The following is a 25,071-nucleotide window of genomic DNA, read 5'->3' as shown; positions in this document are numbered from 1 at the left end:
TATTATTATTATTATTGTGCTAGTCGCATACAGTCTATGGCTAGTCAGTGCCTGCTTTTCCTGCAACATTTACGACCGCCCTTGAACGCATCATCCTCATCAGGAGAAGAAGCGGAGCAGCCACTCTCCCTCCTCCTCCTCTTCCTCCTCCTCCTCCTCCTGCTCGAGGCTCTGCTGCTCATCCTCACACTGATGACACAGAGACTCACTTGTCTCCTCCGGCAGCTTCGGGTCTCTGTGGTTTGTCCACAGGTTCGATCCCCGGGCTGCAGGTTTGCCTCAGACCCGCAGACAGAGGCAGGTGCTGCAGCCTCGGATTTACTCCTTAAGTCACTTGTCTGAAAGGGTTACACAGAGAGAGAGAGAGAGAGAGGTGGGGGGAGCAAGCAGCAGGCACTTCCGGTCGAGTGAATGAGCGAATCACATCCCCGGTGAAGAAGAAGAAGAGGAGGAGGAGGAGGAGGTGGAGGAAGAAGTTGCTCAGCATCGATGCTGCGTGCAGGCGGGATGGAGGAGTTTGTGACGGAGGAAGAGGAGCCGTGGTACGACCAGAGGGACCTGGAGCAAGGTGAGACCCCCCCCACTGAGGGAGGTGGGACAAAGAGACAGGCTCATACAGGACTGATGGGTGAATGGCTTCATGCATTGAGGAGGAGGAAGAGGGTGGCTGGATGGATGGAAAGAAAGGAAGGAAGAAGGGAGGAGGAGGTTGCATCCATTTGCAAAACAAAAACACATCTCTGCACCATGATGATGGAAACCCACGTCTCAGCCTGTGTGTGTGTGTGTGTGTGTGTGTGTGTGTGTGTGTGTGTGTGTGTGTGTGTGTGTGTGTGTGTGTCTGTGCACCTGAGTCTGGAGCTGCCTGCACTTCAGCTCCTCTCCTGCCAATTTTGATCTTGTCAGTGTTTCCCAGAATAGCCTCTGTCTCTGTCTCTGTCTGTCTTCATCTCCTTCCTCCTGGAGCCACATCGACACTTCTCCTCTTCCTCTGTTTTCCATCCCTTCCTCCTCACTCTGGTGTGTTTGGGTGACGGAGGAGGATGTGACTGCACCCATCATTCATCTCTGCTGTGACATTTAGTGCGAGCACCAGAGGTCGAGACAAGCACGTCCATTGTGGGATGAAAAAATGCAGAACATTTTGTAGATGTGGATGTTTTTGGACAAAGAAAAACACAGAAGAGCCGATTGGCCGACGGCCTTCCACTTCAATTCTCTGTCTCAAAGATTTGACCCAAACACAGTGGACAGGGATTGTGTGATTGTTTATGATCTCTGCAAGGAAACAGACCTGGTTTTCAATCAATCAATCAATCGAATGTGATCTGTATAGCCCATATTCCCAAATCACAATTTGTCTCATAGAGCAAATAAAAAACAGTAGAAACCTCAGAGAGAGTCTCATGTGAGGGATCTCTCTCCAAGGACGGACAGAAGTGCAGTAGATGACAAATAAATACCACACTCATGAGAAAATACAGTGTGTAACATAAATGTAGGGTTAATAAACAATCTAGTTGTAATCATAATCCAGAGGTGTTGTGTTTGCATTAGTCGTTGCACCTAATGCACTGCCTTGTTTGTAAGGATGTGAAATGTAATGATGTAATGACTTGTGAGTGTGTGCACTCTCATTGGCAGTTGAGGGGTGTGTGTGTGTGTGCGTATGTGTAGGTTGTGTGTGTATATGTGTGTGTGTGTGTGTGTGTGTGTGTATGTGTGTGTGTGTGTCTGTGTGTGTCCTCCTGCAGCATCACCTGATCACCTGCTGACCCAGAGAGAGCTTGAGCAGCTTTGTGTGTCTCATCGTCTTTCATATTCAGATGAGTGACAGGCAGGTGGATATGTATATCGTTGTGTGTACAGGATTTGTGTGTCTGTCGCCGTGCAGTCATTAATCCCCCCCCCCCGGGTTGATCTGATTAGGGAGCCCCAGACGAGACCTCCTGAGCAGGGATCAAAGATTCCAGCCTTTAAACCAACGCCACTGTAACGTGCGCTCATGCTCGGGCATCATCTTTGCCCCAGAAATGCTGCTGTTATGTAACACCCCCACCCCCTGCCTGGCTCAGCTATGCGGTGACCCCTGTGTTCATTTTAATCTGGCGAAACATATGAAGTGTGTCTGGGCAGCTGGCGCGGCCGCGGTGATGTCATCGATGACCGAACGTGAGACTCAAGCACGAGGGAGCATCACAGAGAAGCAGGAAGCAGGAGAAGAGAAGCTCTCAGGCTCACTGTGGTACGAAGCATCAGATGGTAGCACGCAGGTTTGATCCTGCACCTGGTCCCTGTCGTGGCAATTTTTCCACAATCCCACCTTAGCGACGAGGAAACGAGACACAATTCTCTTACAGTATTGTCACTAGGGACGGGCATCGGCAGGGAGCTCCCGATACGATACTATCATGATACTTAGGTGGCGATACGATATGTATTGCGATTCTGTAAATATTGCGATTCGATATTACGATTTCCTGGGATTTCTTTTGGTTATTTTTTTTTTTAAATACTGGACCATGGAAAAATGTTGAATCATACCTTCAAATACAACACAGTCAATTTCACTTAGAGCTTTACAAGTTTTATTTCAAATATTAACATTAACTTAATCACTGCCGGGCAGCCAATAGAGAAAATAAATAATTATTATTGTATAGCCCCTGTCAACTGCACACAAACTGACAGATTAAGAAATGAATGCCACTTAAGCTACTTTTAAGCAATAAATAAAAGGTAAATTAAATAGAATGAATAAAAGTTTACTTAAAATATAAACTTTGAAATAAACAAAAAGTAGGCTATTGTTGTTTGCATGTAGGCGATGCAAAGCTAGTGCTTGGGTATGTTTAGATTCTTGTGCAAAAACAAGAGCTGGTCAACATGCTCTGGGGTGATGTTGCTCCCCCCATATATCCCCCCCGGTATAAACCAATAAATATGTTTTCCAAAAAAAAAATCGATTTGGGAGGCAGCATGGCGATTTAAAATCGTCATTCACAAGAATCGCGATTTGTAACTGAATCGATTTTTTCCCCCATCCCTAATTGTCACACTTTAATGCTCAGAGCATGGTTCATACGACAGAGTTTAGTTTGTAATGTGCACCCAGATAGAAAACAGTTCATTACTTTTATACATTCGGCTAACCCCTCCCATAGTGGAGGACGTGTGTTAAACAGTCAAAGGTTGAGATCCTTTGATCACATGAATACAACAATGCCTAGTCGAGAGCAATCAAGCCAATATACATTCAGTAAGATTAAGATTAAGCTACATTTATTTGTCCCAAACACATGCACAGACATGCACAAGCACACTCAAATTTAACCTCTGCTTTTAACCCATCTGGTGCAGGACACACAGAGCAGTGAGCAGCCATGTACGGCACCCGGGGAGCAGATGTTGGGGGAGTAAGGTGCCTTGCTCAGGGGCACTAGACAGGGTAGGGAGAATCCTCTTGGATTTTTGGACAGATCAATCCAGGTTCGTCTTTTTGTTGTTTCACCGTAGTAGTACAGGAAACATTATGATCAAGGAAACATTGTCTGGAGAAAATTAGTTTAAAGTGTCTAAAGCAATCAGACCAATACACATTCAGTGTCTACAGGAAAAACAGCATGATCAAGGAGAGGAATCAGACCAATATACATTTAGTGTCTAGAGAAAATTTAGGTTACAGTGTCTAGAGATTCAATCGTGATCAATCAAACGGGAGTTGTGTTTCATCCTCTCATCCGTGTGCATCCTTCAGAAATTACATAACTGAGACATCGGCACGTGTCGGCCCTCAGGAGCAGAAACAGTGCTGTCACTGAGTCAGACCTGGGAGGGGAGAGAGAGAGAGAGAGAGAGAGAGAGAGAGAGAGAGAGAGAGAGAGAGAGAGAGAGAGAGAGAGAGAGAGAGAGAGAGAGAGAGAGAGAGAGAGAGAGAGAGAGAGAGAGAGAGAGAGAGAGAGAGAGAGAGAGAGAGAGAGAGAGAGAGAGAGAGAGAGAGAGAGAGAGAGAGAGAGAGAGAGAGAGAGAGAGAGAGAGAGAGAGAGAGAGAGAAGGCTCGCTGTGCTCTGCCCTCACATGCTCTCTCACTCGGCTCATTACCCAGGCCTGAGTTCAGCTGACAGCTCTGCATCGTGGAGACAGGAAGTCAAAGCCTGTCCTCTCTGTCCTCCTGCCGCGGCAGCAAACAAACGAGTATCAGAGCAGCTCGTTCAACCCCCCGGGGTCGAGGAAGGTCACCTCACCAGCCCCTCCCACAATAGTTCATTACACACTGATCGTATCTGCTGCAGAGGCCTGGACAGTCCTCTCTTTAACCCCAATGCACTGGAGCTGCAGCTTAGCTCACTGTTATTTGTTGGTGAAGATTCTGTTTTCTATTTCTATTCGTTTCTATTTCTGTGAACGAGGCCACCTCAGGGTTCTCCCAGGAGATCCCGACAGGCTGGAGAGTCTCAGGAGGTCACGTTCTCTATTTATAGGATGGAGAAGTTTGCGATCCAGATTTTTACACGTTGCATTTCAAGTTGGGCCAGATTGTGAAAGAATTCACCTGCACTTCCCCACGACTGATGAGCAAGGCGAGGAGTTCACAAAGCTCAGGAACCAAAACATTTTTTTTTTAATATCAAGAGGAGCTCATGGGTTCATGAAGAATGCTCCACACACAGAATGACCCCGGGCCACACTGGGATTCAAACATTCAAGTCCAGAAGAACAAATGAAGATCCACGTATAGTGTATGATATTTAAAGCTATTGACTGCTCAGGCTCTTCCAGTGGGACCCAGTTTAAATAACGATAAACATACGACGCTTCGCAGTTCCCTTTGGTGGGTGAGAGGGGTGGAATATTGGAATAAAACTTTGCCTTTGTTAAAAAAAACTTTTACTAGATTAGATTAGATAAGATTCAACTTTATTGTCATTGCACAGTACAAGTACTTATACAACGAAATGCAGTTAAGCATCTAACCAGAAGTGCAAAAAAGGCAGTAAAGGTGCAGAGTAATGTGCATATTAAAGTGACAATGTAAATAAATAGATCTGTACGGTAAGAAATATATATGGAATATTACAGTATTAAGAGGAATTGTAAGATATAAGGACGATGAATACACTATGAGCAGGATAAAAATATAAATATATAGAAATATGAATACACTATAGGCGGGATAATACAGTAGTACAAAGTAGTCAGTGCAAATGTACAAATGTTCAAATGTTCAGTGGTTGGAGGAGGGTGTGTGGCAGTCCAAGCCAGGGTGGAGGGGGGGGGAGTATAGTCAGTGGAGAAGGTGTGTGTGTGTGTGTGTGTGTGTGTGTGGGGGGGGAGAATAAGATGCTTGTAGAGAAATAAGGAGACATGAACACTGTGTTATGTGATAAGATGTAAACAGATGGATTCCTGCTCCATTCAGACACAAACTGGGCCGTTACAGATATTTAGTCCATTTTGCTTTACACCTACGATGATGCATGTGTTTGTGTTCCTGTCAGTGCTCCCCCCCCCCCCCCCCCCGACGCTGTGGTGATAAAAACCCTGCACTCATGTCCAGTAATGGATGTCAGTGACTCTGTGTTTTCTTCCCATCCTCCCACTCCAGAGCCAGCAGGGTTCTCCTCCTCTTCCTCTTCCTCCTCATCGGTCCACCGAGGGTTTTATTCACCAGAGGAGATGAATAATTTAGGTTTCAAGCTGTTTTGTAAAATATCAGCAACTGTGAGGCTCCTGTTGTGTTGTCACTGCTCAGGGCCCCGGTGTGCACATGGCCACAGGCTTGTGTCAGTGTGATCAATGCAGACTCAACACAGTGCAGGAAAGTGTTCTAGCCGCTTTAATCATTTTCTTTCGACCTGTTGTTCTATTGTTTGAAGACCTGCAGCTCGGTTGCAGTTATATATTTTGTTACCTCCAAAAAGGATGAAGTATATTTGTTTGTGAGATAGATACAATTTCCAGGAAACTTGGTGGAAGGATGTTTGTGACATATGACAATTTTCAATAAATTGATGGATCTTGCACGTTTAGGAGACTCCTATCTGTGAGCGTGTGAAATGTGGTGCAGCTGGATTAAATTGAAAGGGACTGACGGGCCTTGGCTGTGGTGTATGAGTGTTATTCTTTTTCAAATGTATTCAAATTGTCAAAAGCTTTTTTGAATATGAACTTTCTGAGTAAAGATCAGCTTTTATAAACACATATTCTCACACTTTGGCTCTCAGGAGGTCGTCTTGAGACGGAACTAGGTCAGGAAACTCAAGATTTTAGAAACTAGGACCTGATTCAAGCGAAGGATTTTCTCTAATTCACTAAGTTGATACAGATCCAGAAGGGTTTAACCACTCAGAGCAATGGTCCAAATGTTTTCTGGTGGAATGAAGAACATTGTGCAGTGACCACCCTCCTATCCCCCCCCACACTCTCCCCCAGTGACCCCCACAGTCATCTTCTGCTGTTTCCTGTCCCCTCTCAGACCTGCACTTGGCCGCAGAGCTCGGTAAGACTCTGCTGGAGCGCAACAAGGAGCTGGAGGACTCCCTCCAACAGATGTACATCAACAATGAGGACCAAGTGCAAGAGATAGAGGTACGCTCGTCTCACTAATGGAGGAATCCGACGGGATTTCATGCACATCCTGCACAGGACATATCTGGCATGCGCTGGCTTGTCTTGAATTGTGTCTTAAGCTTATTATCCAAAAAATGTGGAGTGTTAGAGGAAAAAAGGGAAATATGAAGCGCAGAAGTGTTTTTTAATCTGTGATATGCAAATGACTGAATCTGTCACCTTCCCACTGCTCTATAGAACTATAGAAATGTGCTCAGCTGCAGGAACAGCATCAAACTCTGCAGGAAAACACATGACCAAGTGTGTATCTGATAGATTTACCTCAAAGTCAAACAGGCGAATTAACATCACGGTGCTTTCACAGTGAATCCAAAAGTGAAATGTGCTCTCAGACTTTTGCATTTGGCAGATTCTCAAATCTAAAGCGACTTAAAGTAAGAATCCAGAGAAACAAGAGACATGTTGCATTATATAAACACTGATCTGTAGTTCCTGACCTTTGTTGTCTCCACACCCACAAACTAGATATTATTTAACTGTCATCTGTTTAAAAGTACACGGATTTATATATAGTATATTATATTACCTATTGTATAGTCAAATACTTATATTCATATTCATACTTCTACTATATATCATATCATACTCTCAGTATATTCTTGTTTACATAAGTCTATATACACATATTTATACATGTGTACATGTTATAATTACTATTATTATATCACCATTACTATTATTATTATATATACTGTTGCTGCCATTATTACCATATACTGCTTTTATGTTGGTATAATTACTATCATATATAAATATATATTATGTTATATTACATACTATATATACTGTACTGTTCTTATATACTGTCTAACAATACCATTACCATCATATCATCAGTACTATTACCATCATCTTGCCACTGCACCGTATCTACCTATTTTATTGTATTTTATCTTGTGCTTCTGTTTTTTATTCTTTCTACCTCAATATTTTTAATTTTATTCTATTGTATTGTATTGTATTGTATTTTATTGTATTCAAATATACCGGCTGCTATGACAACTTAATTTCCCTTCGGGGATGAATAAAGTACTCTATCTATCTATCTATATATATATTTCATATGTTTTCCTCTCAGTACTTGTCCAAGCAGCTGGAAATGCTGCGGGAGATGAACGAGCAGCACGCGAAGGTGTACGAGCAGCTGGACGTCACCGCCCGAGAGCTGGAGATCACCAACGAGAAGCTGGTGCTGGAGAGCAAGACCTCGCAGCAGAAGATCGACAGGTGAGCCGCCGCTGCTGGAACCGTCTTTTTTTATCAGACACGTCGTTAAAGAGACGATTTAAAGCCAAAGGGACATTAACCTGAAGGACGACAGCCGAGAGGAAGTCGTGTAAAGTCTTTATTCTGCCACGGTTTGGCATATTTCATAAAAGCTGTTTCATAACAGTCCGCTCCAGCAGCCGTAAAGCTGTTATAACCATAATCAGGGATTGGAGTTCTTTACAGATCACAGTCCGGGACTAAAGGCTAAAGATAGTTCTCACTCACATTCTTTGTTCTGTAACACTGACTCATTGTCGCACTGGGTATGTTGAGAAAAGAGAGAATTAAGTCATTTCATCGATGGCGTAACAAGCCCAAGGACAAACATTTGTTTGTGTGTGTGTGTGTGTGTGTGTGTGTGTGTGCGCAGGATGACAGGCACCGTGGAGACCTTGCAGGGTCAGGTGGACAGTCTGACCACTCGGGTGGAGGAGCTGCGGACCCTGGAGGAGCTGAGGGTCCACAGAGAGAAGAAGGAGCGACGCAAGACGGTGCACTCGTTCCCCTGCCTCAAGGAGCTCTGCACCGCCCCAAGGTGACTGGGTGGAGTTTACTGTCAGGTGGACCGGAACCAGCACACACATCCACACTCACAAGATGAGCATGTAGCTTCGTTAGCAGCTTTCAGACATGCAATGAAGACGGGATATGTTCCTCGGATTTTGCAGAGGGGCTGTATGTATGTATGTACATTGAGAGGTGGTGGACTAGTGGCAGAAACTTGGACTATGGACAGAAAAGGTCTCTGGTTAGTCTCTGGTTCGACTCCACGGAGAAACAACAAAAAGACAAACCTGGATTGATCTGTCCAAAAATCCAAGAGGATTCTCCCTTCCCTGTCTAGTGCCCCTGAGCAAGGCACCTTACTCCCCCAACATCTGCTCCCCGGGCGCCGTACATGGCTGCCCACTGCTCTGTGTGTCCTGCACCAGATGGGTTAAAAGCAGAGGTTAAATTTCCCTACAATTGCATGAGTGTGCTTGTGCATGTCTGTGCATGTGTTTGGGACAAATAAATGTATCTTAATCTTAATGTGAGGACTAAGGTTGCCAACTCCCTAAAAAATAAATAAGGGACACCTCATTTTAGCTCCTCTTTTTCTGAGTGAAACGATTTTTTAACTTCTTGACCCTGAATTGAATAAGATGCATATTTTTGAGTGACACAAACACATGGAAAACAAATTATTATCCAGCAATTCACTACAAATAACGAACAAAATTAACTCAATAAAATAAGAATCTTTCTTAAACAGAAACCTGTCTTGCTTGACTTAAAACTGTATACATTAATATAAAACAATAGATAGAAAGCAGAACATCCATCCTGAAATAGTGCTTATTTTTAGTGCAATAACAAAAGTGCAAACAGAACATGTTATCTGAATATGTTGTCAGCTCATTGATCCCAGAGAAGGACATTGCCTGGGAACAAGTTTACCGTAAATTTTCATATAAAGCGCCCTGTTATTCATTTTCCATTGGCATTTTACTGACCATTTTTTAAATCTCACAGTAATAAGGGACAAAGTGCGTCCCTCTTCAGCTCAATACGGGACAGGTGCTCATGTTTCCAAATACGGGACGATTCCGTTTTTCAAGGGACGGTTGGCAACCCTAGTGAGGACGCAAATGTCTGAGACAATTGCTCTGGACATTTTCTTGGCCTTTACCTGCAGTCCCCTTGTAAATGTCTGGTAAATGTCCCAGTGAGCTCACGTGAGAATGCAGATTGTCATGTTATTTTTGTGTTGTTATAGCTGCACTGGGTTGTTGTAAAGTATGGAAATCCAGCTGCAGCTTTGTGATGCGACTCTTTTCCTCCTCTCAGGTACGAGGACGGGTTCCTGTTGGCCAACCCGGGCAGCGTGGACCTGGCCGAGGGTCAGCCGGCGGACGAGGAGAACGAGCGCCTGCGGGACATCGTCTCGTCCCTGCGCTCGGCCATGTCCGCCGAGCGCTCCAAGCGGGAGGGCGCCGAGCGGGAGTGCTCCTCCGTGCTGCAGGAGTTCGAGCGCCTGGAGCAGCGCCTCCTGGGAGCCGAGGGCTGCCAGCTGAGGGTCCGCGAGCTGGAGGCCGAGCTGCAGGAAATGCAGCAGCTGAGGAAGTCCCGGATGTGTCTGATGGGGGGGATGGAGGACGGCCTGGAGACGCTGCTCAGCAACGGCCCGGAGACAGACACCCCGGAGGTGTGCACCGGGCTGGAGGAGGGAGGGGAAGGAGGCGGTGGAGAGTCGGGGGGCAACGGGCAGCAGGGGGGTCCGGTGAGGAAGAGCTGCAGCGACACGGCCCTGAACGCCATCTCGGCCCGGGACGCTTCGGGCAGACGCCAGGGCAGCTACGCCATGCATGCCAACGGCGTGCGCAAGCGGGGCATGTCCATCCTGCGGGAGGTGGACGAGCAGTACCACGCGCTGCTGGAGAAGTACGAGGAGCTGCTGGGGAAGTGCCGGCGCCACGAGGAGAGCCTGTGCCACGCCGGGTCACAGACCTCCAGGCCCGTCTCCAGGGACCCGTCCATGAAGGGCTACAGCACGATCTGCGCCGGGCCCTCCACCTCAGGGGCCGCCGCCGCCGCCGCCGGGCCTCCGACCCCCCCGCAGACCCCCTCCACCCCCGAGGCCCTGGAGGGGATCAGCCGGCAGGTGGAGCAGGTGGACAAACGGCTCAGCCAGAACACGCCCGAGTACAAGGCGCTGTTCAAGGAGATCTTCTCCCGCCTGCAGAAGACCAAGAGTGACATGAACCCCGGCAAGAGCAGGAAGAGGAACAAGTGAGCCGGAGACGAGTCGGTCGGTGGAACCCGGGTTGACTTCACCTCACTGTTCTGAGGGCTTCTTGTTTAACCTTTGCCTTCCTGTGATGTTAGAGGTGGAGGATGAATATTACAGATGACGGGTGAAGCCTCCATTTGTTCTCTGAATAACCTGAAGCTGCCAAATGTTACACGTCACTCCACGGCTGAGAGGATTGTGTCGATGAGGATGAAATGCCTTTTTTCTCTGAGCGCTCGTAACTTAATATTTAACATAACATCTGTTTAAGGACAATCTAGTTTGTGATGTATCTGTAACCGAGGTGCACTGATGCAGGAAAGGATTTAACTATTGCCATTTATTATTTATGGAATTTAATGATGCCAAATAATATATATAAAAAAAACTGGAGGAAAAACAACTGCCTTTGGCTTTGAAATTACTTACAACAGTTGAAGCATGCTTCTGTCTTATGAACACTAAGTGCTAGATTGGTCTTTGAAAGCAGGTACAAGTAAAGATGTGATGTTTAGAGTGTGTGTGTGTGTACATGTTGAGTTGATTGGATGTTACAAATCCATCCAGACGGCTGCCAAAGGGGTCTGGGGGTCTCATGTGGTTTATTATGGGTGGAGATGAATCTGCAGGGTTTTTACAGAATGCATTAGAAGCTGCAAGGGAGCAATGATCAGTTTGATTCAGGGATTTGTTTGATCACTAAATAAAATGACAAACTAATCACTTCTACTGGATGACTATATTTAAATATGAGGTTATTACACAGTCGTTGCTTCTATACCGGTGTCGCATCGTCTTCTTTCATTTCTGTTAATTAAAAAAAAAATGCAACAATCAAGTTACCTATTTTTTCATCAAGTGCTCAGGGAGGCAACAATTCAAACTTAAAATTGAGTGAAACAAAGTGACACACACACACACGTAGGCCCAGTCTGAACACTTTAATTTGAACACAGGAGATCAGTGGACTGTTGGTAACACAAGCAGCGCAAACACAGTCCGACCCACAGAGGAGAGCATCAGTCCCTGACCCATGAGCTGAATGAGGAAACAGACACCACTCACAGACTCATGGAGTGTATACTGAGGAGAGAGAGAGGACACGTGTCTGCCACCGCCCAGTGTCCGCTCCTGGACTGATGTCTCCAGATCTGGGTTCAGAAGTCGATCCCGGACGACGTCTCACTTCGCTGATGTGGAGCAGGAGCAGCAGGAGGTCGGAGTAGACTGGAGGCACAGCGAGCGCTTGGTAACGGTTGAACTAGAGGAGGTGCTCTGCAGTTTGACTGCGATGGATCCAGGAGGGGGGGGGGGTACGGTAACGCCAACATGGCCTCAGATACTACAGAGGAGGAGCCGGGGCCGTACGAAGCCTTTACTACGACCTAGAAGAGCTAATTTAACAGATATTAAGGTTTGTAAATGATCAGTTTATAAATAGAGCTGAGATCTATCTAAATGTGACGGCTTTTACAAATCATCAAACTGGAAATAAAGGCGTAAAAACGTTTCCCTGCCCATTTCGTAGTATCAGTACATTCTTGTTAATAACAGGCTCACGTGATCACCTGGCAAGTATATCCTGAAGGCAAATGGCTCAACTGGGTTTTTCTATTTCTCCCTAGGGATTCTTGTTAAGGCCACATGGCTGCTAACATGGCTGCTAACATACCCTGATCATGAGGGGAACAGACGCACCTGAAGCAGAAGGTTACAGGGAACCCACCCCCCCACCCCCCCTTCTCCCAGCAGAGACTTTGCAAAATGCAAAACCGTTTGAAAGAGGCCTAAATTCTAAGTAACCTTCCGAGACCCTGGTACAAATAATCTGCTCAAAGGCTTTAGGAGGACTGCGTCCAAGAGTCCAGCAACGGTTTCTCAACGGCTGCACTGAGGTCACGTTCATACAGCACGACTGCTCCCGGTCATATGCTTCCCAAGGCAGATCACGGTGAGAGTACAAAATCAACTGAAAAACAGAGAGGAAAGCAAAAGGGGGGGAAAGACAAGAAAGCAGGAACTAATTTTTTTTTCAAGAGCAGGTAGCAAATAGTTTTTTTTTTTTAACTTATTTTTCCTTTTATAAAGAAACCATAACTGCAAAATCTGGATTGTACACGTTGTTTGCTTTCTCCATTTTGAAAGATTTAATACTTAACAAAGGGTGGTTGCAAAAACCCATGAAGCGTTACACTGGAGGGGGGGGGGGGGGTGATGAAGAGATTGGAATTTAGAAAAGAGAAATTTAACTGGAGGGGGGATGGGGGGTGGGCGGGTGTCAATGGACGGAGAGAGCAAAAGCTTGAATCAACAAATAATCCAGACGGAATGACGGCGGAATGAGAGAAAGAAAGAAGAGGGGGCAAAGCAGAGGAAGACGTTGATGGAGGATGGCGTCGGAGGAATCAGTCTTTCCACTCTTTCTTGATAGAGAGGCTCCAGTCCCAGGACAGGTGGTCGTGTTTGTCGTCGTCGGTGAACTTGGACTTGATGTCGTAGGTGCCGCGGGCCAGCATCCCCTTGGGCGCCTCCTCCATGGAGGTGAGGAACTCGTACTCCTCATCCGGTCTGGGCCCGTAGCTGCCGACCATGTAGTCGGACTTGTCCACTGTGTGTCAGAGAGGGGGGGGGGGAAGAGCCGGTGTAAGGAGTGCCTCATCAATTTCTTATTACTGAGAGCAAATATATCAAATGCATATTAAAATCAGGTCGTCCACTGTGTGTCAACATCTACTAAACTGTATTAGCAGGACCATTACCTCTAGTAAGATAAGCTAACGGCTTCTGAACAAACACACAGTATACTACTGCCACTGTCTATCATGTAGCCTGTTAAGCAGCGGGTTGAGATTCGCCTACAATGCCTGTCTGAGGAGTAGGGTTGCAAAGGGGCGGAAAGTTTCCGGTAAATTTCAGGAAACTTTCCGGAAACTTTCCACGGGAATATTAAGCTCGGGAATTTTGGGAATTTTGAAAAAAACAAAACTATTAAAGGCTGAGCAATAAAAACATCATTCAAAACTCTATTTTAAAGATGTATGGAATGTATCACACGCTGCACGTTGAATTTCAACCCTCCACTGTGCATTCTTCCATCACATGCACAGATAATTCCCAGCATCCTTCACTCTACAGCAGGGCTATTGAGGCCTGCTGTAGTGTGCAGGACTAGTCAGGTAAGTTTCCATGATATTACTGGGGAAAATATATTAGCATGCTGATTGAGGATTGTTCATCTGTTCATCTAGCCTATTTCCATTCATTTATCCATCAATTGTAAAATATGTTTACAGATGATTCCAATTGTTTGGCTAACTATTTATATCTCTGGCATTGCATTAGTGTTTTTTACAAACTTTTTTTCTCATCTTATTCTACAGAACAATGCCACGTGCACTATCTCATGTGTGGAGACATTTCACCCCATCCAATGTAGAAGGAAAGGCTGTGTACATTTACAAATACTGTGCAAAGACCTATGTTAAGAATGACACAAAGATGCTGAAGCATACAGTCAAGTGCCCAAAGTTTCCTCAGGGCTCAAATCAGCCTATGACACAACAAAATGTTTATATTTATGTCTGTATATGACAAGGTAAATACAGTTAGTATAAATTACCCACAACATTTCCAGTTTATTCCCGTCAATTCCCGTTAATTCCCGTATATTCCCGTTTATTCCCATGGAAAGTTTCCAACTTTGAAAATTCCCAGAATTTTGCAACCCTACTGAGGAGTACCGAAAGTAAATTGAAAGCTGTTCTTGAACCATTTGGAGTACATGCATGATCTTGGTCTCTTTTGAAAGGTTACATTCTTTCCCCCCCAACAGTCAGAATCAGTCTTAGTGCTACTGACATTGAGTAATAGCAGTTGGAACACAGTGAAGTAGAAGGTTTTTATTTCCGCTTGAATATTTTTTGTTAAACAGATGCCTGCAGATGACTCTAGCTGGGACTTATGAGCTGGAAAACACACTGGGACCCTAGCATGAAGCCTTGACTAGCCCAGGTTCAAATTTGATAACAATACCACAGAAAATGAATATTTCACCTATTTTTTCCTAAGGGCATGTCTAGGCGCTTTACACAAAGGCCATTTGGAACTATGGTAACCAACCAGGCTAAAAAGGCTACTTTTACACTCAAAATCATACTTTTATATAAAAGGAGGCAAAACCTGTCATATGGTTTAAAATGTATACAAATAAACATCTTTCATGTTGTTTACACCACGATGCTGGCTGCGCTGAGATTACACAACAGCTGACTGTGGCTATTCTTTGATGTAATAGTGTGTTTTGGACTGATTAAGTTACTGGATTGGATCGTCTGGACCTTTGTACCAAGACTGTTTTCGTTGGAATGTTATCGATCTGTGGATTAATATGATGCTTCTTAGGTGAGTGACGTCAACTTTGTGATTGTTTTTTTTGTGTTAGTGTCTTGACTGAGACGTTAATTGTACCGGCTGTGGTGATCAGATCTTAAAATTACATCAGTCGAATCGGAAGAATCTTAGCTTTCTAACGATATGTTGTATCAGTACCTAGCCGTACGAGGCAGTTCTGTAGATAACAATGTTTGAGGCTTATCTGTAAAACAGCCCGCCCATGGGATGATGTTTTAAGGGAATGTGGTATTTGACTTTCTTTCCAAGAGTTGAGAAGATCTACACCACTCTCATATGTAGAGTACATCTGTGGCTGGAGCTAGCAGCGAATTAGCTCATCACAAAAGCTGCTTTTCAGACATGCACTGTTCTCTGAGACGCAAATGTCTGAGTCGGTTCAGGCAGAATTTTTCCTTATGAGGGAGAATGGTGTCTCTTTTGTCCCCCTCTCCTTTAAGTCCTTAAATGTCCATTAGAAAATGAATCTACCAAAAGAAACTGCAGAGACTAAATGAAAAGACGTTCACAGCTTTACCTTTGATTCCTTTCCTGAAAGACTGCTGATTGTACTTCAGGCCGGACACGATCTCCTTGTTGACCTGCAGAAAAAACGACATGCGTCATTCTGCTGGTTTCCCGTGACAGATCCTCATCAGGGACGTCTGCACACTTCAGACAGTCTGAGACAACAAACAGACGCGCACACACCACACTCCCTCACCTTGAAGTTGATCTTTATTCTGTATTCGACTCCCTCCTTCAGCACAAACGGGTTCTTCCTGAAGTTGTCCAAGTCTCCTGGCAGGGAGAAGAGCCACAAGGCAGAGAGAGAGAAAAAGAGAGAGAGAAAGAGAAGTCAATGATAGTGAACACCAGGTGGCAACAAGGCAGAGAGTGAGCCCAGCACTCCTGTTCTGCTGTAGTTCAATGAGTTCACCATGGGAGGGCAGCAGAGCCACGAGGAAACAGCTCAGCAGTTGTTCCCACTGACACAGGACACAGGGATGACGTCATTATCGATTAATCACAAATGACCTAGCAGGACATTTGGCCTTTATATTTGAAATTATTGTCCATAACTAATGTTTCTATGAGACAATTCCTCCAGTGCGTCTGTTGTAAGGAACGACTGCTTTAAACATGGGGATTCACTTCATTAAAATCCTCCAGGTATCAGCAGCAGATGATTTGTTTTCACTTGAAAATCTGCTCTCGAGTTTATTCCAGACAAAAAGAAAAACGCGTCCTCTCCACTCACCCTGTAGATCGAGGACCAGGGGGAACGGCGCAGTGGCACAGACCAGAGTCATTCGCGTCACCTGGATGTTTGGGGCGTTGGGATCTGAGACGGAAACAAAAGGTCAGAGAAATAAAGAATCATCAGTTTAAAGCAACTTATGGTAAAAACAACTGGTCCCCGATTGCTCTACATTTCCATCTGATATGAGCAAAATATATTTATATTGCTTCTGTTTTCCCTTTGTTTTCCCTGTTAAGCAACGGACATATGCAGGCCATGCTATTTCAGAATATTGTCTTGATGTAATGTTATGTGAGATGTAATGTGTCTGTGGACATTGTTAATCAGTCACTTGATTCTGATATATCTGGATCATGATGGCTTGGACCCGAGACATACATGGACAGTTAACCCCAGTAACCTAAGACTTGAACCCGTGTTACCTAATTTCATGTTAAAAACGATGTACTGTATGACTGTATTCGACAAAAGGAAATAAAAAGAAGTTCAAAAAAAATAAAGCAACTTATGGAAATGTTTTCTTTCACACACACAGTGTTGTTTTTTTTTTTAGCACATGACTGTAGTGTTGACTTAAATCTAAATATCTGTGGTTACTTACTGGCTTTACAGGTGTTCTAGAAGATTAGGAGAGTTATTATGAGAGGTATTGGACAGCGACCACTCACCTTTAACCACGCCGCTTTTCCCCAGCAGCGCCTCCTTGTACTTGCGCAGGCTCTCGTCATCCTTGTCCAGCTCCTGGATCTCCTGCAGGGTCTTCTGGGCGGGGGGCTTGTAGTTGGCCGCGGCCTCGGCCTCGTCGTTGGCGGCTGCGATCGCTGCCAGCTGCTCCTCTGTAGGCTCCTGCTCTGCCATGGTGCTGCAGCCACAGAGGGGAAAGTGACAGCAGAGGGTTAGAGAGGATAAGAGAATAAAGGGTTGGTTTCCACACAACACACCACTTCCCTCTTCACTCTTTACTTTGCTTTAATGAAATGTGACCGACATGTGGAGCAAGGCAGAGCTGGGTTATTAGACATGCAGCTGCTGGATATTTAATAAAGGATTAGTTATCCAGAGGGAAAACCTCAGAGGACTTTGACTTGGGGCCCTGGCAACGTAAAGCAGCAGATCAGGTAATGCAAACAAATAATAAAATGAGTTTTCACTGTATATGATGCAGCCCGAAGTGATTTATATTAAACAAAACAACAGATGTTTCAGAACAGAACTAAATAAGACGATCAAAGATGTTAGAAAAAGAAAACTGTGAAAAAGTATTAAGATTACAATGCAAGGAAAATGTATTAATTAATCAAAAGTTAGCTCATAAGAATGTAGTAACACTGAAATCATTTATCCTGATATCCTGAAGTCTAACGTCACAATATTATGTGCCAAAAACTTGACAGCAACTTCAGTCTTTCCTGAAAAATCTTCACAAGTATCTGGATGTGGTTTATCGTGTGTACACTTTATTATTTTTTTGGCTTCCGGCAAGGCAGTGTAACTGTGTTTTTGTTCCTTTAGCTCCTCAGTGTCCAATCACACGTCTCTACACACTCGAGTGCACAAACGTACACACAAGCAGAGACGAGGACCAGGACACAGCAGAGGCCAGTGGTCTCGATTATCCGAGCACCAGTCTCAACTCGTCTCTTTTCTCAGTGACAGCCAAGGAACAGCAGTGCTAATGCAGCCATCTACAACCAGCTGCACCTCCTCCCCAGTCACTGCTCATTAGACACCAGGACGATGATCCTGAGCAGGAAACGGCCATTAGGCAGATCATCCTCATTTGCTAAGAACGTAGAGGAACTTTGAGTTCGCCACCAAACTCAATTGTTGCTCATAAACTGCAGTGATAAATAGAGTTATCAGTTAACGTCTGGTGCACAGATGCCAGGCAGAGTCTGTACGAGGCTGATCTCCACCTGTGGAAGCCAGAAGGCAGCTGGATGATGATGATGATACTCTCATAACATCCCTGCAAACCTCAGGGACTGAAAACACACACATTAGTCTAATGGTGTTTGAGCAGATGTCCCAGCAGCTCAGTTGCCCTAAGTACAAGGTGTGTGTGTATATATATATACAGTTGATGCAATGTTCTGTTGGAGACAAAAATGTCTTTTGTAAGGGAAATATAACAGTTGACCATAATATAATCATGTTTATTTCCCCTTTGATTGATCATGATTGAATCTCTTACAATGTAAGCTTGATCATGCTGTTTCCTGTACTACTGAATGAATCTTGGCCTGATTGCTTCAACTAGGCATTGTTGTATTCATGTGATCAGAAGATCCTGACCTTTGACTTTGTAACAAACCCCAACCAGAGTGGGAGGGGTTAGCAGTGGTTATGTATTAAAACAAAGAACTGTTCCCATCTGGGTGCATATTACAAACTAAACTTTGTTGTATGCACCATGCTCGAGCATTAAAAGGTGACAATACTGTAAGAGAAATTTGTGTCTCGTTTACTCGTTGGTAGAGTGGGATTGTAGAAATTGCCATGACACTTTTCATTTGTGACAGTGGAAAAACACAACTCTTACTCTAGACACTAGCTCCGCCCTCAAACCTCTCGTCATAAATGTCCTCATTTGTTTGTCGAAAGAACTCTACTTCCTGTTTTGGAACAAACTCAACCAAGCATAAACCGTGTCTGTCAAACTGAGAGACTGTGTGATGTAACTCATGTAATCTTATTTGTGCTTGAGAGCTGAAACCGACTCATCTGTTACAAAGATCAATGCTTGGATGTTGATGATGTAATCAAATTTGTGCACAGAAAAATGACCCTAAAGGTAAAAGAGGAAGATTCTAACACAAACTGCTTCTCTATGAAATGAAACGTGTTCTACAGATACCATAAATACTTGATTTTATTAAATTCTATCTCACTTAATGTACTGTTGCAAATCATTGTGACAATGACAGTTCAAACTGATGAGTCTTCCCGAAGCAGGTCTCACCTGCTTGACACTGCAACACTGACATCATCAACACACTATTTACAGTGTAATGGATCCACACACACAAAGAAAAAGAATCACACTCCTGCAAACAGAATCAGCAGAGAACTGGTTTGTTGCTGTGTCTGTGTCGCCCCCCCCTCCCTGCTCCATTGTGTCAACCATACACAGCTGGGTCTGAGCCAAGCAGGAACTGAACACGCAGCGACCTTTTTCCCGAGCCGGGCCTCTGTGCTCTCATAAAAGCACCGAATTCCTTTTCTGCCGATAGTTTGGCTTCGGCCGGTCGAGTGTTTCTGGTCCGAGGGGACGAGAGAGAGAGAGAGGCTCCTTGCTGCACAGAGACAGGAAAGCAGGACCAGATAACACAGCCACGGGGTCACGTGGTTCTTGAAATATCAGGGAGCAGGTTTGTGTTTCTCACTTCCTCTTGTAGGAGCTGCAGCGTCCCCCCCCCCGAACAGAGGAGGAAGCTGCAGGGTCAAAGGAGACCGATGTTCCTCTGCTGCTCAGGCAGGAAAACAGACCGAAGACGCTACGACTACGTTCAAAGTACAAGAAGAACCTGAGGGCGTCTACGCGTGTCACGTCAATGTCAGAGAAAAGAATCGAAAGTATCAGAATGAATTCATTAGTGTCATATTTCCTTTTATCAGATAGCTTTAGATTCTAGAGCTGAGACAATTTATCAATAATCTGAAGAGTAGGACGCCACAGTCTTGGGTTTTATTTCCACCAGATTCAGAGGAAACTGTTCAAAAATGCAACTTCTGCAGCTCGCCACATGATTCAGAGATGACTCCGAAAGTAACAAAGAGTTGATCCAGCAAATTAAAGAAGCACATTCCCAATTTAAATGGTTTAGCTTTAACAACAGTGACATCACCGCCCTCACGGTGACACACATTCTTTCTGGAGAACTCTGCTCACGCAACGTGGGCCTGTGGACAACTGGCTCCACACTGAACAGGAAGCGAAAGGCCGAGTCATTGTCCAGCACCGGCGTCTGCTAGGAGACACCACACGGGTCATGAGATCACGCAGGCGGTCACCTGATGCGCCGCTGAACCTCGCCACCGGCACCGTCCGGCGCTCACAATCTGCTCGCTTGACGGGACCCAACTGCTGGTTTTACAAACAACCAGGCGTGCCAGCAGCTGAGGTTCTCAGATTAGACTTGTTCCTTAGCAACACCACCGAGCGGTGGGATTATGGAAGGTGGGATTAGAGCTAACGAGGCATTCGGGGACACGAGGCGAGTGTTTGCAGGTGTCACCGGTGACACATTAAGAGGATTGTCTTGACAGGAGTCGTTAGTGTCACTAAGACGGGACTGAGGATAATTAGTCAGCGGGCTCAGAGAGGACTGAGGCGTTCCTGTGGGATGATACAGGCTTTATGAAACAGAGTGTGGGGGGGTGGGAGTGTTCTTTCCATCAGTGCAGAACCGAGAGAAGCATCAACACAACACTGGGACAGGATGTTAGAAACTCATTAAGTGATAAGTGAAGTATTTTCCTCCTCTCACAGGCTGCGCTACTCGCAGATTTAACTGATGCACACTTTTAAATTTGTAGAACTTTTGAAATTAAGTAAAATAAAATTCTGCAAATCAATAAGACAGCACCTCTCATTAGTATTTGATAAGAAACCCTGATATCACATCTGCTCTTTACCAAGCACGACATCTAAGAGATAATTTTGCTTGCTGCTTTATTTTTCTGCTATAGATACAATTTCACAAGGATCCTCAGTCAGTTAATAATTTCTATTGTTTGTTTATTTTCCTTCCAATTTAACTTGGACAAAACTACAATAAAACGATGATTACTACTTTTATTTGTTCTGAAAATGTTCTGTTTCGTAAATATCTTATTAATGCACTGACTTTAAGTCAAAAATACTGATAAATAATTGAAATAGTTTTTCAAATTAAATACAAATGTTACAAAGTGAGAAAAGGATTTTATTTCACCTTCACTAAGGAATCAAATGTATTAAAAGCTAATAATTTAGACCTTGAATCACTGTATTACGAGGAACAAAGCATTCAAACACCTCAAAGACAACAACAGGACGTGAACGCTGCTTCACTAGAAGTGAAAAGCGGCTGAATGTCACCTTTGTGAGGCGACGTTCAGCCGCTTCACATCTCTACTGAACATCACAGATCTCGGACTACTTTGATCGCTGGGCTCACTTCTCTCCATCGTCCTCATTAATCTTTTATAAAAGCTCATGAAATGCAGGTGCAAAGAATCATGTTTTCATATTAGACTTTTGTCCCTTAAACCCTCCTGAGACTGAAGAAATGCCACCACTTAATCTTTCTCTTGCTTTCATGATAGTGTTGATTTAGGCTTTGCTGAGTTTTCTAAGAGGATAAGAGAGCAAACAGTGGAGCTTAAAGAAGATTTAGGAAATTGAACCACAGCAACACCATATACAATAGAAACACACCTGTGGGTTGTGTTTCCTGGATTCTGCTAAGCCCTGAGACCTGGTGCTACAGTGATCAAGTGGCAGCACATAGTTTTTACTTCAGGAGAGAGAGAGAGACGGCCTTGCGTGTCAGGCTGTGCAGACATTACTGCAAACTTCCTCTTTCAAGTAAGAGCTTCGTGATTTACATCCTGTAGACGACTAAATCAAATGCTCACTTCTTCTCCTCTTCTCCACACGCAGCCTGGGAGGGTAACCCCATCGCTAATCGTTTTCTAATGACATATAAACGGACTCTGGCACCGGCTTGATGTTAAGTCAGTGGATATAAAAGCTGGTTTCCACCAAGTTGAGGATGTGGTGCAACACGCACAGGAAGTGTTGCACCAAGAGTCGCTGGCAGAGCTGATGCAATGCAGAGGAACCTCAACAGACAATGAAGAGGATGAGCGACAAAATAAAGTTAATGAGATTAAAAGTAGAGAATGCAAATGCAAGCACACACCCCGTGATAACTAATAAAGCCCAAAGAGCATTTTAGACGCCAAGAAAAAAGAAAATGAGTCACCAGGGCAGAAGACTAAGCTGATGACAAAGAAAATGAGCAACGAAAAGGAGGTGGCAAGGAGAAAAAGAGAAACAAAACATGCCTCAATCCCAGGATGGACCAGAACAAATAGGAAGCTTTAAAAATAGCTGGTGAGAAATCCCTGCGTACGGCGGCAGGAAGCCGAGAGTGAATGGACGGCCAAGGTGCCAGAGGAAAGGTCAGAGCTTAGTGCTGCACTCTGGGGGTTTCGGTGACGTGCCCAGATCCCGTCTGCCTCCCTGGGCAACCGCCTGGTGGAGGTGGCCGACTCTACACAACGCAGGAGTGCAGCTGTATAATGGTTTTTATTCAAGAATCGGATGTGATTCAACAGGTGGTTGGAACATGTTAGAAGAGGGATCGACTAAAGTACAGTTTAAAAAGATAGAATCAGGGGTAGAAAAAGTGAAATAATATTCATAACCAGGTACTTTGAGCAGGCTGCAGTTGAGGTGGAGGACGCCATGTTGTGGCTGTGGATGACCACACAACGTGACACTTAAGAAAGACTAATCAGTAGGAGCTCTCGCTGATCTGTGTGTGGAAGTGTTGGCTCACATTCCCTTTCTCTGCGAGTTCAAACAGAAGAGGCCACTGTCACAACTCGTCAGGGTCGACTTCAGAAAACTCAACTCAAAAGAATGACGTCTCTCCAAAGCCTTAAATAGACTGAACCCGAATGATATGATTCATAAAACATATCCAGAATTGAGTGTTTGCTTCGGCACCACAGTCAGTGAGAACACAACTTCCTTCAAATCCTAAATATTTAAGTAATAGTTAACTTGTGCAGCACTGGTGGGTTCAGGCGTGTGGCTGTGAACCTTGGACACTCTTCACGGCGAGCTGCTCGAACATGTGTGAAGCTTATTCTGCCGACGTCAGGAAAATACCTTCATGCAGAACCACCAGCCATTCATTTGACCTGCTTAAAAGGGAAGGTTCCAAAAATGAAGCTTCAGGGGTGGGTGAAGTGATTTGAGTCCACAAAAAGACTTTTGGGCATTCCAGCCAAATCAAATCAAGTTTAAGTAGCTGGTGACCACTTCTTCAAATATAAAGGAAACAGAAAACAAAGTAAAAAGCCTCCATTCTGCTCATATGGTGTCATCCAAGCGACTCAAAGTTATCGGAACATCATTTCCACCTCTCTTTTTTTAGCCTAGCTGTTCTCTGTGATCCACGGGTGAACACATCAGACATCAGACGACATTCAGGCAAAGAAAGTGATGTAAATTACATCATTTACAAGTCGAATTTGAACGTCTGGGTTTCCGGACACTTGGATGACACCACAGCAGCAGTTTGGAGACATGCTGTGGTTGTTCTTTTACATTTGAAGAAGTGATCACCAGCTACATATGTTGTGTTGGATAACCACTGAAAATCTAAAAAGTGTTTTGTGGACTCAATCACTTCACTTATCACCTCCATCAAGATAGTGCTGAGTAGACGATGAGTGAATTAAAAATGTTTGGGTGAACTCTCCCTTTAAAACCAAACTGGAGAAACTCTGAAGTGCAAAGTGAGACATCCGGCCAGGCCTCAGGGTGAAAACGAGAAGTCAGAGATAGAAATCCCTTCAGATTCCTTCAGGCCATTTATCAGTCACACAGGATAGAAGAAAGGAAGTCACGGTTCGGTGGCCTGCAGCCCTTGAGCCAGGCACACAGCTGAGGAGACTCACTTCTGATCTCAGGGGATAGGATCTATCTGCACTCGACTATGAAAATGGAGGCAGGTTTCTGGTTATTAAAAGCATCAGTGCCAATTCAAATGAGGGGAGATGTGATCCAGGAAGTGGCCGAACATGTTCCTCTTGCACCACATGACAGGCGAGACTCGAACACACAGTGGAAAGTGACCGAAGCTCCACTTGGGATTTCAAATTCTTAGTGTTTGGGTTTAATTTAAAACCAGTGGAACCAGTGGAAGCAGCGGCAGACATGCTGGTTACCTAACGGGCTGCCATGTCGGTCCGGATCGGGCTCGACACCCGGAAATGAACTACTAATGATCGCTCCTTCACTTCTCGAAGCCGCCGGACAACTTTTAAAAAATGACTCGACAAAAACGACAATCTAAGAAGTTTGAGATCATAGAACGATAACAAGAAGGTGATCAAATGGAAGAAAGAAATAAAAGTGCAGAGAAGATGCTCTTTGATGAAGAGAACAGACGTTTCCTAAAGTCACGTTTCCTGGTAAAGTGGTAACAAAGCGAGCTAACTTTGACCTGGCAGCTCCGGGCGGGTTAGTTAGCTGGTTAAAGTTAGTAACTTCACTTGTTGGGGTAACTTACCGTAGTACTTGGGCTGGGATGAGACTCTCCTGCTGACGGTGGCGGGAGGAAATGAAGCCCGAGCAGGAAAATCTGAGACATCTGCCGCGAACTCAGCGCTCCATCCGGTCCACCGCCTTAAAAATAAAAGCTGTTTTCTACCTGGATCCTCTCAAACGTCCTGATGTTTACATTTTTTATTCGGTAAATATTTTGAATCCATGGTTTCTTATTTATGTAAGAGTATTTATATCGCGTTTTTTTTTTTACTTCAATGTGGAGTGAAAACAATGTCCACACACAACCAGGTTTATGACACAGAACAGAATGATGTTCACAAGGTGAACACAGGATTTGACAATTTTTCTTTATTTGGTCACTTAATATGTATTGTTCCTTAGTTTATCTTCCTCTCTTTTATATTTGATTTTAGGTAAATAGTTGTATGAGTTGTTTAAATATATATATGTAGC

General features: G+C 44.5%; 2 protein-coding genes across 3 annotated transcripts; one reads left to right on the top strand and one right to left on the bottom strand.

Annotated features, from left to right (window-relative positions):
* Window positions 1–489: 489 nt before the first annotated feature.
* cdr2l (cerebellar degeneration-related protein 2-like) lies at window positions 490–11,361 on the top strand. Of its 2 annotated transcripts, none has more exons than XM_061090290.1 (6): window positions 490–568; window positions 6,476–6,588; window positions 7,709–7,857; window positions 8,270–8,434; window positions 9,730–10,430; window positions 10,461–11,361. In XM_061090290.1, the coding sequence occupies exons 1-6, from the start codon at window positions 490–492 to the stop codon at window positions 10,673–10,675; spliced, it is 1,422 nt and encodes a 473-aa protein (XP_060946273.1). In that variant the 3' UTR covers window positions 10,676–11,361. The 2 variants fall into 2 exon arrangements, with proteins under 2 accessions (XP_060946273.1, XP_060946274.1); XM_061090291.1 differs by having other exon boundaries at window positions 9,730–10,474; window positions 10,520–11,361.
* A 1,046-nt stretch (window positions 11,362–12,407) lies between these two features.
* On the bottom strand, window positions 12,408–24,673 carry arhgdia (Rho GDP dissociation inhibitor (GDI) alpha). The gene is made up of 6 exons (XM_061089414.1): window positions 24,620–24,673; window positions 16,994–17,187; window positions 16,323–16,406; window positions 15,786–15,862; window positions 15,600–15,663; window positions 12,408–13,280 (listed from the first exon to the last, which is right to left on the bottom strand). Exons 2-6 carry the CDS (start codon window positions 17,181–17,183, stop codon window positions 13,078–13,080), a joined length of 618 nt encoding a protein of 205 aa, XP_060945397.1. The 5' UTR covers window positions 17,184–17,187; window positions 24,620–24,673; the 3' UTR covers window positions 12,408–13,077.
* Between the last annotated feature and the right edge of the window lie 398 nt (window positions 24,674–25,071).

Source organism: Limanda limanda, chromosome 17 (genome assembly GCF_963576545.1).
Source record: "Limanda limanda chromosome 17, fLimLim1.1, whole genome shotgun sequence".
In the NCBI taxonomy this organism is placed as follows: domain Eukaryota; kingdom Metazoa; phylum Chordata; class Actinopteri; order Pleuronectiformes; family Pleuronectidae; genus Limanda; species Limanda limanda.
This window is presented reverse-complemented; position numbering and strand designations above follow the sequence as displayed.